Here is a 15,528-nt window from a genome sequence, read left to right on the forward strand (position 1 = left end):
GCCCTAAAGCATAAAATTTTATTATAATTTTCCTTGCCGTAGCTGGCTTTATTTAAATTATTTTTAATATTGTTCAATTAGCTGATTTTCTTCTCTCGGGTGACCCACAACACCTTTGCTTTCTGAATATCATGGAATAAGTATATACCAAGTACAGCATTTTCCTTCTGTGGATACTTTCTCTCCCCTTTCGTTGTTGCTGTTCTGTAGATCAGAGATGATGAAGTGGCTCAGATGCGCCTTGAAATCTCAAAGCTGAACAAAGTTAGAGATGTTCTCCAGAATAAGCTGCGTATTGCAGAGGAGAAAAGAGTTGAGGCAGGACATGAGAAAAGCACCCTAAAAAATCAAATATCTGGACTGGAGAGAGGTAAGTACCTAACTGAAGGATGGATGTGTCTTCTCATTAGTAATTTATTCATTCAGGGAATATCCTCCTGTTAGGATCATTCTTCTTTAGTGTCTAGTATGAGATCTGTAGAAATGACAGTTAGAATCTACAGCAGCATTTTGAAAACCTTGTAGGGTTACAGAATTTTCATAATGTAGCTTATGTGGGGTCAAAATACAACAGACATAACTGAACTTTGTGTCATGCCAATTAGTGCCACGTCACATAGAATGTCATCCCCAATGCACCTTCATGGCTCCTGCACTGACCTGTGAGAAAGAAGCAATCTCAGAGCTTACTGAAATCAGACATGGTTAGGACACACGTAATCTCCTGCTTTGATTCTGCTGAACAGTTACAGCCTGGAAATGAATATGTGCAAGTGAGCTGCATTTCCTGAGTTGCACTGTTAGTGTAGCAGGTTTTAATTAATTTTAAAGTATAGCGAAAACACGTCTCTTCAATTTTTAATACCTTTTTAATAGTGTATGTCTAGTGTTAATCTTGACTCATAGCAAGTAGTTTTAACTCCACTGAAGCCAATAAAATCTCCGTGCTTCCAAGGAGAACTGGATTTCACACAGGTGGATTGTAATAATTCTGAAAGTTCTTGTTTTCGAAAGTGCCTCAGTTTTTGGATGCTCACACTGAAATTTCTTAATAGGCTCTGATTTTCACTGTGCTCCATGATTTCTGAATATGCAACTTGGTTTGAACACTCAAATATAATAAGTCCTCATACAACTAATTACTGTGCCTGAGTTCTTTTAAGTTCTTCTGAGTACCCAAGTAAGTATTAACATCATTACCTGAGGTTGAAAAACCTGGTCACAGCTAATCAAACTGTTCATATACTGTTAAGGCTTTTTAAAAAATCCACTAAGTTGTTTCCGCATTTTTAACAGCTGTACAGTTTGAACCCAGGATTTATTGTCTTTCCTCCTTTTCTCTAGAGTTGGAGGCTGCCAAGAAGCAGGCAGAGATTGACAGGAAAGCTATAGATGAGCTTATGAGGGAAAGAGAGACGATAAGCAAGGTGAGCTTGCATTGATAATACCGATTAACAAATCTCGTGCTTGAGAATGAAATGTCTGTAGTTTAAATGCTCACAGCACCACAGAAATGGTGTAGAAAAATGCATTCAGATTTCCTTAAGCAAATGCCTACACTACTTCTTTTCTGTGCATTTTCTGTGCATAAACACACAAAACATTTCTAAGTTTTAACATCTGAACCATTAGGGAGTTCAAAAATGCCATGTATGTTCACCATTATTGCAAAGCTATTATTTGATATCCAAAGAGTTCATTACATCTGTGCTTTTACGCTCTGTAGCATATGAAGTTTAATATTAATCTAGGCAAACTAAGTCTTCGGTAGTAAAAGAACAAACTGAAATGTTGATGCACCACGTAGCAGCTTGGCAGGCTGTGTTAATACTACTCTTTGCTTTTAAGTCAATTTCTCATACTGATCGTTTTCCATCAGCTGAAGGTTTTGTACTGCAGGATAGCATCTCATGTTTATGGGCATTCCTGAAGTGTAATCTATTGAATTCAATGCTAAAAGATGATTTCTGAGGTGCTTTACTTGGTATAGATTCACTATCCTGTGTCTTGACTCTAGTGGAGACTCAGATTTGGCATGTAACAAATACCTGTTTTGTACAGGGAAAGAAATTTCAAAGTGGGATCAGGATGCTGATTTTGGAAAGATGATACCATTGTGTTTTCTGTTTAATCCTTAGGGATAATTTTAAACCAAGCTTGGTTAATTTACAGTTTGAACTTCCTATTTAGGACATGAGAAGGAAGGGTATTTGGTGTTATTATTAATTTTACTGTTAGTGGCATGCTTTAGAATCTAGATATATTAAATCTGGTAAAGGTTTTCCAGTTGTTAGTTATATCCACTTGTAAGTGATTATATCTTTTTTTTTTTTTTTAATCCAGAAACTAGTGTTTTAACTTTAAATCAGAAAAAGCACTATTTACCAGCTCTGCTAGAGATACATTTTTTTAATCAGATTTGAGACTCAAGTATTTCAACTGAATGAATTAGGTAAAGGGTGATAACACTGGGAAGTCCATAATCCACTTAGACAATGGCTTGAATTTGTTATAGTGGTGGCAGTATTGCCTTTCCAGCTCAAGAGCTATTATTTTCTGTTCCCTGTAGAACTTGGTCAAGGCTACTAGTGCCACTCAGAAGCAGATAGATTTGGTGAAACTCCACGAACAGTCGAAGAAGAACTTGGAAGGAGAAATCCAAAATTATAAGAATGAAGCTCAGAAACAAAGGAAGATTATTTACCAATTAGAGAAAGAGAGAGATTGTTTCATCAATGAAGCCAGTGAGCTCAAACAGAAGGTAGGAATAGCTTTTTGTGCAAGTGGTTCTTTCCTGTCTTACACTCAAAACTCTGAAGAAGATATATTTTTTTCCTCATGTGCCAGTGGGAGGAAGCTCAGGTCAGTGGTCTTCACACAGTTTACAAATATTTCTTCTTGTCAGTGCATGTTGCCCACTACTGTTTCGGGTCTCTCTGGGGGAACCTCGTCAGCTGGTGTGTATTCTGTGAGACACTTGGAGAACAGCCATGTATTTCTCTTATTCAGTGATCATTTGGGAAATGAAACTAGGGCTGGAGTTCAAACCAAGGCCTCTGACTTCTACCTGAGTCCCACAGTTGAAACTGTTATATGCAGCTGGAAATAAGTCTTTGTTCTGTCTTTCCTGCAAAGGACCTTATTGTGCACACTACTGTGTCCTCAGATGGTATTGGGTCCAGTAGAGAGCTGACAGTACTTGGCATCTTTGTAAGAGACTCAGTGTTTTGAAGGATTACTCCCAGTATGTGAAAACGTCTGACCATGTTCAGTCTCGCCAGCAAAACAGAAGTTTTCCAGGAACAGCTGTAGAGAAACACTGCATTAAATTTGTGTTGCCTGCTGCCCGTTATTATGTACAGTATTATTCCTGAAGGTGTGCTCAGGAACATGGTTGTAATATGTTTCATTAATTGCTGAAGATCACATTGAAGGACCTTCCAAGAAGCTCACTGATTTACTGAGATTAGCTTTCAAGCTGTTTCAACTCAGAAGTTATTTGCTGTCTTTTCACTTTAAAATTATCCTCTCCAACTTCATGTGACTGAGGGCTTTTAAATTATTTTTGAATGGTATATGCTTCCTTGTCTGGAATACGTTTTGTCATTTCCTTGGCATAATATTCCATGAAAATGAGATTTGTCTTTGTTGCAAAGTCATATTTTGCATTTTTCCCTCATAGTGCATTTCTAACAGTATAGATATGAGTTAAGAACGTTGTAAACTAGGGCCAGGGAGTAATTCATAACACTCAGAACTACAAGGCACTTGCTTTCAATTCTGATTAGGGTTGCTCACTGTATTTTGAGGGTGAAAATGACAAATGTTTCCTTGTTTACATTTTCTTTTTCCTTTTTTTTTTTTTTTTTTCTCCTGCCATTTGGTTGCAAATTTTCTGTCACTTTTTATAGGGCAGAGCCTCAGTAAACGGGGTTTGACACTTGAGCTGTTTGTATAATGATGCTGGTAGTGTGACTGCGAATTTCCAAAGGACTTACTCACTTCTGTGAGTAAAGGGGCAATTCCTGACTCAGTTTGCAGGTGAAGGGCAGCAAGAGCAGTTCTGAGCACAGGAGCATGTGAGACAGTAGTTTAGTCCCTGCAGAGGTTCCCTACATCAAATTACTCATTGTTTGGAAGGATAAGAGAAAACACAGAGTAGAAGGACAATGTAGGATCAGGATTACTATGTCCACCAGGTAATATTTAGGTTCAGTGGTTGACCTATGCAGATGAGCAACTTGAGAAGCTGTGGCAAAACTACAGGAGCCATTGCACAGCTGGTGGGGAAGGAGCTACTGGCAGTAATCATATGGCTGGTTGATGCTCTTCTGTCACATTTTACCATCAAGCCAGCTCTGAAGGCACTTGCTGCACACCTGGTGAAGAGCCAAAGCCATCTAAGTTTGAAGACTTGTTGGAACTCCTGCACAGCAGGCAGAGCCATGCTGGCTCCGAAAGCAGACTCGTTATTTACAGCAGGGCAGAATCTATAGAGAATTCTTCTTTCAAAATCATCATTTACTACCAAGTAACTGGTGAACAGAGTCAGCAAAGTTATATCCACAACAGTGAAAGATTTTAGTAGTAAGAATTCATGCTACATTTGCTCTTCTAATCGTTGGCCTGGCTGACAGCTCATTTATACCATTTTTAAGCCAGTGTCACTTGTTGAATAGTCCTACTTCTAGATTAGCCAACACAAATGAGAAAAAAAATCTGGCTCTTTGTTGTGTTGCATGTATTACTGAGTTACAAATGTTTGTAGAATATTTCTTTCTTGAATATAAATTCTTAGATTATTAAACCTTAGTTTCCCTGTGGAAGGTTGAGGCTGCTGAAAAGGAAGCAGTGAAGTATAATCTTCAGTCTCACCTGGAGTGTTCCTTGACTGTGTGTTGGTTAGAAACAACAAAAAGAACAATAAAACCCACCACAAAAACAAAATGAAAAAACCCCAAACAAATTACAGTGTTGTTTACAGTTTCACAATATATCCAGGAAAATTATAAAATGTAATTTGCTTTTTAAATTCACATGATCTTTTGGAAAACCTAATGCTCAACAGGTATATCATTAAGACCTTGGCAGCACTTCTCAGAGTGGTTAAAGGTGAGCAAATAAGGACAGCACCATTACTGAGATCTTGAGCAGGTTCAGTGAACTAAACAGGTAACCAACAGCAGATGATAGTTAAGCGTACAGATAAAAAACCTGTCAGGGTAGGGAAGAAAACTATGAATATCTAATACTTTCTGCTTAGCTCTGCCCCCTCAGTGCCAAATCTGAGAGGTGTAGTGTGCAATCAACTAAATCAGAATTGAGAATGCTCAGCCTCCCACAAGGGTCTGTTGGGAGACATTACATGTATCTTTTCCGTGTTTATAAGGGAGACCTATTTGGGTTTAGTCATTCCTGAAAAAGCAGAGTCAGCATCTAGTCTGTGAACACAACTCAGAAAACTTAGTCCACAAGCTTATTGTACTTACATTGTATCAAAATAAAGGACTTAAAAATGCAGTGACCCACTTTTAAATCTTGCTCCAGCCCATGATCACCATAGTGCAGACTCAAAAGATGCCTTATTGATTTCTTCTCCATGCTATTACTATTGGCAGGTTGTTTTAACAGAAAAGGAAAAGGTGGGAGTATGTTATAAACTGAGACTGTGTTTTTGTATTGCACTGTAAGCAGTTCCTGGGATCTTCCGCAGTCAGCTACAAATGTGCTGGAATTGTATTCCTGCTGCTGTAATAAAATTTTCTATATTTAGCTATCCACTATCTTCAAAGCTGGTTGGAGGTACCTGATAGAATGGTCAATTAATTAAGCTCCTGTCCTATACTTAGACCTCACAAGGCTTTATTGCTAAACAAGAGACAACTTTGTTCACTGCAAACATTGCAGTCATTGACTATTTGAGGTAAACTTTTAAAATTTTTTTTGTTCTTCTGCTTTGACAAATGAACATAAATCTTAGCTCAAGCTGCTACCTTCAAAAACAGAGTCAAGAAAACCGAGTATGAAATGCAGTTGTAAATGGACTTCTCTCCTGGATTTTGTCCATGTGCTTCCTCAGCTTTTTCTTTAATGCTTGATCTTTTTCCCAGCTTTAAGGGTGGCATTGTTTTTTCTCCTGTGCAGTGAACCTGAAAAATAATGTTCCTGATGTGTACACTTAATTTTCTTTTTAGTTCTTTTAATCTTTTTTTTAATTGTAATTTTGGATTCCATTTGAATACTGCTTGCTTGTGCACCTCGGTTTTCAACTTTGTATAATAGAAGGTTCCTATGTTTAAAAAAAAAATTAGGAAGCCCATCATAATGATTAGCAACTATTTATATTTTTACTCCTTTCTTATGTATTGTTGTAGTGGTGACTGTGTAATAAAGATATCTATAAAATTTTGTATTTTCATTTATTGATACTCCATGTGATCCTGTTCTTTCCACTGTCCACAATGCTCCATTCTTTTTAGGTAATCTTCAAATCATTGTTTCTAATCCTTCATAGAAACAACTAAGGTTGATTATATGTTTATTTAGATCAAGTATATGTTACATTAACTGATTTTCTTATTGTCATTATATATCAACAGTTTGTGAACATGTGTTCATTAAAAAAAGTTGGATTGTTAGAATATAAGAGTACATGCAGGGTTTCTTGGAAAATTGTGGTTTTATTTATCTTATCATACAGCTGACATCCAAACCAGCGTACAGAGTCTAGCTTTGCTCTATAAATAACCTAAGGCTATTCTTGATGAAAGCTGTTTATGTTGGTTTTATTGAATCTGCTCAATGGCAATATGTGCAGTAGCTTGTTTCTAAATTAAATATGTGCACATATATAAATTTTACTGTTGAACAAAACATAGATATCAGATTAAATTAAGATGTTATCTCACATAAGCAATCCAGAAAAGTTAAACTTGTACTTGAACTGAAGTGATTTTTAGATGTAGCTAAAACTTCAGTTCACAGGGATATGAACATGTTATCATAGAAGAAAAACACAAACTCTGCCTCATTCTTATAACCTTGTAATGATGACTTAATCATGTTCACTTCCTTCTTTCTGCTCCAGGTCCTCCAGAACCTGAAAGATATTGAAATACGGGAAATGCAGATCTGTGACTATGAGAAGAAAATAGAAGAGTCTGCAATTAAATTAAAACAGCAACAAAACAGCTGTGAAGCTGTGAGAACAGAGAGGAACCTATACAGTAAACATCTGGTGGAAGCTAAGGTAGAAGGATACATTTTTTCCTTGTGTTTCCCTCTCTGCTCTTTTTGTTTTTTTTTTTCTGGTCCAATTTTAATTTGTTAAAAGCTCAGTGGCTAAATGGCAGAAGCAGTTTGTTCATTCCTGTGTGTTTTAGAGAAATTAATGTTTTAGGTCCATGAAAATTTACCTGGAGAGTTTGTATTTGGACTGGAAATAGGAATTCACAGTCATCCTGTTACAATATCCCTACTTCAAACCACACATAAAATCATGGTTTCTGGAGCTACAGAATCATAAAACCCTATCAGAGAAGAACTGTTTTTCTTTCTATCCTGGCTCCACTCTGTGAGGGTGCTGAGGCACTGGAACACGCTGCCCAGAGAAGCTGTAGGCACCCAGTCCCTGGCAGTGTTCAAGGCCAGGTTGGATGAGGCTTTGAGCAACCGCTCTAGTGGAAGGTGTCCCTGCCCATGGCAGGGGGTTGGAACTAGGTGACCTTTAAGGTCCATTCCAACCCAAATCATTCTGTGATTCCATCCAACTGTGTGCTGAGTTTGATTAGGAATGAACTATTTTGACCTTTATATGGGATGCTTTACTTGACCTCTGTCTGCTTCTCATCAGTAGACATGGTGCTGGGATTCTCACTGCTCCCAAACAGTCTCTCAGCAGAAATCGAGCTGAAAAATTGCAACACTGATGATTTTTTTTCTTATTATGAAATATAAATTTGCTTACTTATAAAGAACTGGCAGCTATGTGCCAAGTTACAAAATGAAGCAATGAACTCATCAGCCTTTTCAAGTTTTGAATGTTGTATGTTGGTGTACACAAAGCTGTTAATGGTTCCAGTTGTTAGAGGCTGGTATTTAGACTCTAATAGCTTACTTGGCTTACCATAAAACTCTTTTAGCAAGTCCCATGTGAGAAGACAGCTGACCCCAAAATATCTTTTGGCCAAGGCAATATTATATGTAGTAGTGAAAAAATAGCCATTCATAGTTCAGTAGCAGGTCAGCCAGCTGTGAAGGAAAAAAATAATAATAACAGAAGGCTGTGATAAAAATTACGGTAAATTATTTTTCCTTTTAGGAAGTAAAGCAAATTTGCATAAGCTTGTTTAGATAAAGCTAGATATATTATTGGATTGCTTAATGTGGAAAGATCCACTGTTGCCCACCTTGCTAGTGGTCTCCAGGATACCATATTTTTCAGCTCAGTGAATTCTCTTAGAAAAGACATGTTGTCTGTCTGTTAATATGGTAGAAATATCTGATACATTCATCCTTAGGGTTTCTTTTGGTGTTAGGATCTCATTTGTTTCAACAAGTTGATCAGGAGACCTGTTGACAAAAATTGTGTATTCTTACTGTTCTTAATTAAATACAGAATTAGAAATGTATTTTGGCGTATGTCTGGGCAGCAGTTTTTAAATCTCTCTCATATTTTACAATGTTGAAGAGATTTATATGCTATTTAGCAAAGACAGCTTTTAATATGACTTCTGCATTCACAGGAGTGACTGAACATGCAAACAGGTAGGCCCTATGGCATATTGCTACATTTATTTCTGGTTCATTTAATTTGCTGACATGGGCTGAATAACTGTAGAATGCAGAGATGATTTTTTTTTTTTGAGGCCTGTCGGGCTACTAATCTGTACTTTCTCAGTACTGTTTATGAAGACTGCTGTGACTCAAGATCTTGCTTAACTATGTTAAGCATTCCATGCAAGAAAATATCACTCCTTTGTCAAGTAAATCCACACGGACATTACTAAGAGAGCTCTAAGCTATCCTGGTTTTGCACTAAAACAGAAGGTTATGATGTCTTCTCTGTGAGGTGGCAGCCTCTGGCAGAGGTGTAACAGCTTCTAAAGCTATTTTCATTAGACCCAAAAGACCATGTCTGTCTAAGCACTGAATTTATTAGCCTCCATTTCATGACACAACATGTGCCGTCACTTCAATGAGTTGAAACATTTTCTTAATTTTGTATAGGCAGGACCTCTATGCTGTGAGGAAGAGTGAGTCCTAGTGACCTGATCTCTCTGCATTGCTACCAGGCTTTTTGCTCTGTGTTTTCAGCTTAAAATACACGCTAAATATTCCCATACCAGGGACTTCTCCTTTCCCCCTTGTACCTATGTGCAGGATAGCACATTGGCAAAATGGTTAGAAGCATTTCCTATACACCCTAGCAGGCATACAAGTATCTTACTCATGGGTGTGTTCATTTGCACAAAATCAGCTTCTCTCCAAACATTTGTGCCAAACTGCATAAAGCTTTTTGAAAAAACACATTACTAGAAGCATGAAAACAGATGAGTAGGATCAGAATCTTTTTAATTTGGATTCACTGCTAGTTCTGACCCTGTGTTCAGCGCTTTAAATTAAGTAATTTATGACAATTATTTTTGTTGATGTGCCTTTTAAAGGCTTTTGTACTACATTGTCATACTGGCATAAACAAAAAAAAATTGTAATTTAATGAAACTGTTTTGTTGTGTTGGATTAAAAAGTAATGTCTTGTGATATGTGCAAGAGATGTCTCAAGCACTGGGGTCACATTTTCCAACATCAAAAGCCTGAACTCCCAAGGACAAGCTTCCTTTTTTTGATCCCTCTTTGTGATCATACTTCCTGTTCTATTAGGATGAGATAGCAGAAACGAAGAAGAGATTGAAAAGTGTGACACATCAGGTGGATCAGCTGAAAGAGGAGATCAGAGAAAAAGATGAAGCCCTTGTGAAAGCACATCTAGAATATCAGCGAACAGAGAAGGAGAAGGAATCATTGAAAGTAAGAACCTTTACACATACACCTTCCTACAAAGGATGGTTTCCATGATTTCACAGACTGCATCATGTTCCTGGGCTGTGCTACTTGTTTTGCTGGATTTTCCTAAACTATTCTGTAATTGAAGCACAATTTCTCAGTACCCTTTAGAGGTGTTAGTTACACAAATATTCTGTGTATCTGACAAATTTAATCTCTACCTATAATTATAATCAGAAAGGTCCTGGATCATCTGTTGGAACTTTTAAATCTCTTGGTGACCAAATGGTTTTACTAAAAAGTTCAATTTTTGCTTGCAGAAATGTGGATTTTGGGGATAACCTGATTCTAGCAAACCTTTTAATATAGACCCTTATAATTCAAGTTTTTATTTTTAAAAACTTCCTTCTCTCTCTTATTTTTAAGTGCAAACCCCATTCTATTACACTTCTCAATCTTGTATCCTTGTGTGACTAGGGAGCATTACTCTCTAGGGAGTTAGGCAGTGACTTTTAGTTGATCCCTCTATACAGAAAGTTATTTTAATATTGGGCTATAAAGCAACAGGAATCTGTTTTAAATAAAAGGAAATCTGAGCTTGAAGCTCTGATTCTTCCTCTCAGCATTCACTGCAGCCTGTCCTTAGAGAAGTTATTAGATTTGTGGTGATATCTCAATTCGATTTGCTGCACTCTCAAAAGATTTAAGGTGTTAGTGTCCACAGCAGCTTATTGTTTCTCTTCACTAAGCACTAGAAAAAACAAAACAAAACCAAAACCCCAAGACTCCCCCAAACCAGGAAACAAACAGCACCCCCCAAAAAGCAAAAGTCCTCTGCCACTTTCCGCAATGTTTTCTTTTGTCAGTTTATTGCTATGCTGCAATGACTCCTTGAGTTTCCAGCCCCTCTCAGCACATTACAGTTATGACAAGATGTCAATAGAGCTTTGTGAAAAGGTGATGAATTTGTGTTCTTGTACCTGGTCTGTCTCGGAGTTGTTCTATCGGTGATGGAGAAGTCAAACAGCATCTCATTGCCTATGTGCAGCTTTCTGCCTTAACTAGTTCCCAATTCTGCCTCATCACCTCAGAACTGTCTACCTTCCATTTGACAAACATATGATTGCTACAAGGTTTACCCACTCAATTTTTCACTAGCAAGTATGTCCATACACTGACATCACATTACTGAGTAGCTTCAGGGCATTGTGGTCTTCTACCTGAGTGTCTCTGCTGGATACTGAAGCAAAGGAGAATTCAAAGACAGAGCTGATTGACACAGGCACAAAAGAACCCAATTATTTGTGTAGCAAGTGTGCTTCAATTTGTCCTGTTTGCACTGTTGTGAAGGAAGCAAGCTGTTCCTGGGAAATCAGTTTAAAAAATGCGCTAAAGCATTGCGGACTGAGATTCATAGGAATGAGATTATACAGACATTGGATTTATGCTTCCTTCAGCTGACATAAAGATCCTAAAAATGTGTAATCATGGTAAATGAAACTGAGGCGGCCTGATCCAAGCTGCATTAAAGCCAGTACAATGCCATCTTTTGGTTTCAGTTGACCTTCATACAGGTTCATGGATCGGACTGCTTTGACAAAGCATCTGAATATTAAAAAATAAATACCTGAAAGCTGCAAGAGCTGTGGCCGTCCAGGTTTGAGCTGCTGTCAAGTGCTTTCGTACGTTTTCATAGATGTTCATGCAGGTATTTTTTTTAGCATTTTCTAGAAATCTGGAAATTTAGAACCTCTGACTTGTTTCAGAATTCTGTGCCTAGCCCCAGTTATACCCTTTATAAAATTTGTATCTTCCTCTAGAAAAAATAAAAACCCCTCTTCACTTACCCTAATATTTCAAAATGTAAACAAGAATTTGGTTTGAGATGCTGGCGTAGGTCCCATATAAATTCCTCTTTCTTGCTGAGTGTTCTTTAATTCTTACAAACTCTCTGAACCTACTTCAAAAGAGCTGTGCTGATTTACAGTGGTTTCAGACCTGCCCATTTTTTCTGCTTGCAGTGACTGTATTTATTAATGTCCTTTTCTCTTAACTAATATACACAGACCATCATACTGTAGTTTTTAGCATATTTAATCTCATTGAAAGTCCTGTTAGCTTGTGGGGACTTTGTGTGATTTAAAGTATTTATGTATTTTACTGTACAAGGCAGTTCAGATTTATTTTAACTTAGTGCATTCCAGTGAGGAGATTTGTTTATATGAATGTTTGCTGCCAACATCTAATACCACTTCTTGTTTACAACTCATATTTCTTCTGACATAAGGAGAACATAGAATTTTGATATATTAAAAAAATATTATCCAACATTGCCAAACGCATGAGCAGTTTTACATTTGTAGACAGCTTTCTCACAGTGTTGATTGCATTTCAATATGAAGTGGTGTACATTTTTGTTCGGCTGATGGATTCTGATGAACATCCAACACTGAGTAAGAGAGATATGAGTGTTGCACATATGGGAAAATGAGAATTTTATTAAGGAAAATAAGAATGGAACAAGCAATTTTATTATGATGATGGAACTCTTCCTGTCTTAAATCAATGTTTTTGCAGGTGCAGCCTTCATCACAGCTTCATTCTTTTAGCATTGGATGGTGCTCTTTCTGAAAAGGCAGCCTCAACATCATACATTACAAGGGTTAGAGTTGTGGCAAGGTCTTTGAGTCAAGGCTTGAAAGTTTTCATATGTGTGAAAATGGACTCTAGTCAGCAAGTTTCATCTGGATCTAATTGCCCAGCAATGACAGAAATTTCGAATAATCCAATAAGACTTTATTAATTTTTATCTACAAGCATGCCTTGAATTATAGAGTTCATGACAACTGGGCAGATTCCAGTGTTACTTTATGTTAGTGGTGTGCAGTCACTGGCACAATACTTTACTCCTCCTGCAGTTAGGGACAGCTCTTCTTTTCCCTGTCTACCTCATCTACTCATCCACGAAAAACCACTGCTATACCCCTTTAATTTTGTTCTTCCATCTCTGGTTGTCATCTTTTCCATTATTTCTAAACTGTCTGGAGTTGATGCTAGTTTGTATTACATAGCATAGATTGTTGACCTTTCCAGCAAGGTGAGCTATCCTTTCTCACATCCCAGCTTGCCTTTGAATTTATGTCTGCTAGATTTTCATTACATAACAACTCCATTGAAAAGCTTTCCAAACATGACCTATTTAATTAAAAAAAAAAAAAGCTTCTGAATTACAATTTGAACTACTCTTATAGATAGAAATCCATCCAAATTTCTGTTGCGTATAACACAACAATATCAAAATACTCTTTACAACATTTCTTTATGAGTCTTCATGTTTGCTTGTCTTAGTGATTTGTTCTCAAAAACTAACAAAATATGTACCTCTCAGGAAAATAGGAGAATGTATGAGATTTTAAAAAATCCTAACTCTTAATCCCAGGTTTATGTAATTGGAAGTTGTTACTAAGCACAGTTTACCCATATTCTTTGACCTCATCAGGCTGAACTGCTTCAGATGAAAAAACAAGCTCTGGAAACCAAACACTTTATAGAAAATCAGGAAGCAGAAGAGAGGAAACTCCTCAAAATCATTGCTGAAGCTGATGCTGAGAGGCTGAAGCAGAAGAAGGAACTCGAGCGGGTAGGAATCTCTGATTTGGCTTTTCAAACACACTGCATTCTGTTCCCTCGTTTGTCCAGTCTACTTTTAAGATCAAGATCCTCATTTGCCATAAATGTGGTACGACTAAAGCTTCATAGTGCCATTGAAACAAAAATGTTAGGATACCGAAGTGAACAGAATATGTAATTTATACTATTCAGGTGACTGAACCCTTATAGGGGAAACTATTAGGCCCTTGCCGTATTTCTTTCACTAATAACAGTGAAACCTCTTAATGCACATGATTTTTGGCTAAGGCAAATATAGTCACAATCCTTTGGGATTGCACTCAGAAACTGTAACTGAGATTATTGCTTTGCCCTGCATGCTTAGGTTATCAACGAGAGAGATATCCTAGGATCCCAGCTTGTTCGGCGCAATGATGAAGTAGCTCTGCTCTATGAAAAGATAAAAATCCAGCAGTCCGTCTTAAACAAGGGTGAAACCCAATACCGACAGAGAATGGAAGACATCCGACTTCTCAAGCTGGAGACCAAGAAACTTCGTCGGGAGAAGGGAATACTTGGCAGGACTGCAGCTAATGTGGAGGAGCTCAGGTAGAAAAACTGATTGAACACATTTCCATAGTGACTGCATCCATGATTCTGTGTTTGAGACAGAAAGTATGCTTTATGCATGGTAAAGATTTGTATCAACAAACAGTATGCCTTGGAGGAGATTGTTAGATTGTTTGGTTTGACCTCAAACACAGACTTGATTAAATTCACAGCACAATTTATCAGTGACTAAAAAATTAAAATACAAGACGAAGGAAAGGAGGAAAAAAGACATCTTGGGCAAAATTGAAATAGTTTCCATATTTCTCCTTGTACTCTGAGGTACTGCCTACAGAATAAACTTGACAGACAGAAGCAGAAGAGTTGTTCATATAATAGTTCTGTGAGCTACTTCATGGTACCCAAGGCCCAAATTAGTGGAACTGCTTTTTATTAGGCAATACACAGAGAATGGGGAACATTTGACATATTTATAACAAACTCCTGCACATTTTCAGAGCTCTTTCCTTGCAGACTTATATGTAGATTTGTTCTCTGAGAAAGATTTAGTTAAATTTTCATTCAAGGTTGTGTTTCTCTAAAACAGAAGTTTAACAGCTCCAGCCTGATTTATCTCCTCCTTCTCTGGCTTAATGTTTCTCTTTTTAACCCTGCAGTATTTGAGTTATCCTCCTTACCTATGGGAAATGATTGTTATTTTCTATAGAATCAGTCTTGGTTTGTAAGAAGAGGTAGCTATGTTTTTAGTAGATAACCGTCATACTAATTCTATGTAACTACCACAGTTTTGAGTGAGATCTTTAGCTTAACTGTATCAATATAATTCCATGGCTTTCACCAGAGCAAATTAACTTCAGTCCATGGTCGGTCCATTGACTCCAGTGGAATTATGCCAGTTTGGTCTGGTGTAACAGAAAAGAGAACTGGGCACAAAACATCAGCAATTGCAGTTTTCATCGACTGACTGCAGACAGGAATAGGATTTGAACTTGCTGCCCAAATGCATTCGACTGTGAGTCTGTTACGGCATTGAAACGCAGTATTGAAGTGTAGTGCGATGCATGCCATGATGGGTGGGTCAATTCTTGCTAACTGCAGCAGCAATCGCATACTTTAATGAAGTCCAAAACCATCATGAAAAGTGCCTGTCGAAAGACCCCATTTATCACTTGTGCTGCTAATTAGCTTTCTTGATTTGCCAATTGGAGATGTGGGTTTTTCCTTTTCCATAACCTTGTCCAACCTCACAATTAAAGAAAAGGCCTTTTTCTTTCTATTGAGCTAAATGCAACTCTGAGCTTAGCAGGAAAAGATTCAGTGGTAAAGTAGGTACAAAATGATGCT

General features: G+C 37.4%; 1 protein-coding gene across 1 annotated transcript in view; it reads left to right on the plus strand.

Moving 5' to 3' along the window:
• CFAP58 (cilia and flagella associated protein 58) overlaps positions 1 to 15,528 on the plus strand; it is a gene marked incomplete at both ends in the record, with an annotated part of 56,347 nt that overhangs the window by 16,697 nt on the left and 24,122 nt on the right. The window contains 7 exons of the mRNA XM_080348249.1: positions 211 to 370; positions 1,345 to 1,427; positions 2,570 to 2,761; positions 7,088 to 7,249; positions 9,883 to 10,029; positions 13,505 to 13,645; positions 14,000 to 14,223. Coding sequence (XP_080204375.1) covers positions 211 to 370; positions 1,345 to 1,427; positions 2,570 to 2,761; positions 7,088 to 7,249; positions 9,883 to 10,029; positions 13,505 to 13,645; positions 14,000 to 14,223 — 1,109 coding nt within the window. The remainder of the gene's footprint in view (positions 1 to 210; positions 371 to 1,344; positions 1,428 to 2,569; positions 2,762 to 7,087; positions 7,250 to 9,882; positions 10,030 to 13,504; positions 13,646 to 13,999; positions 14,224 to 15,528) is intronic.

This window comes from Nesoenas mayeri (assembly GCF_963082525.1).
Source record: "Nesoenas mayeri genome assembly, chromosome: 7".
In the NCBI taxonomy this organism is placed as follows: Eukaryota; Metazoa; Chordata; class Aves; order Columbiformes; family Columbidae; genus Nesoenas; species Nesoenas mayeri.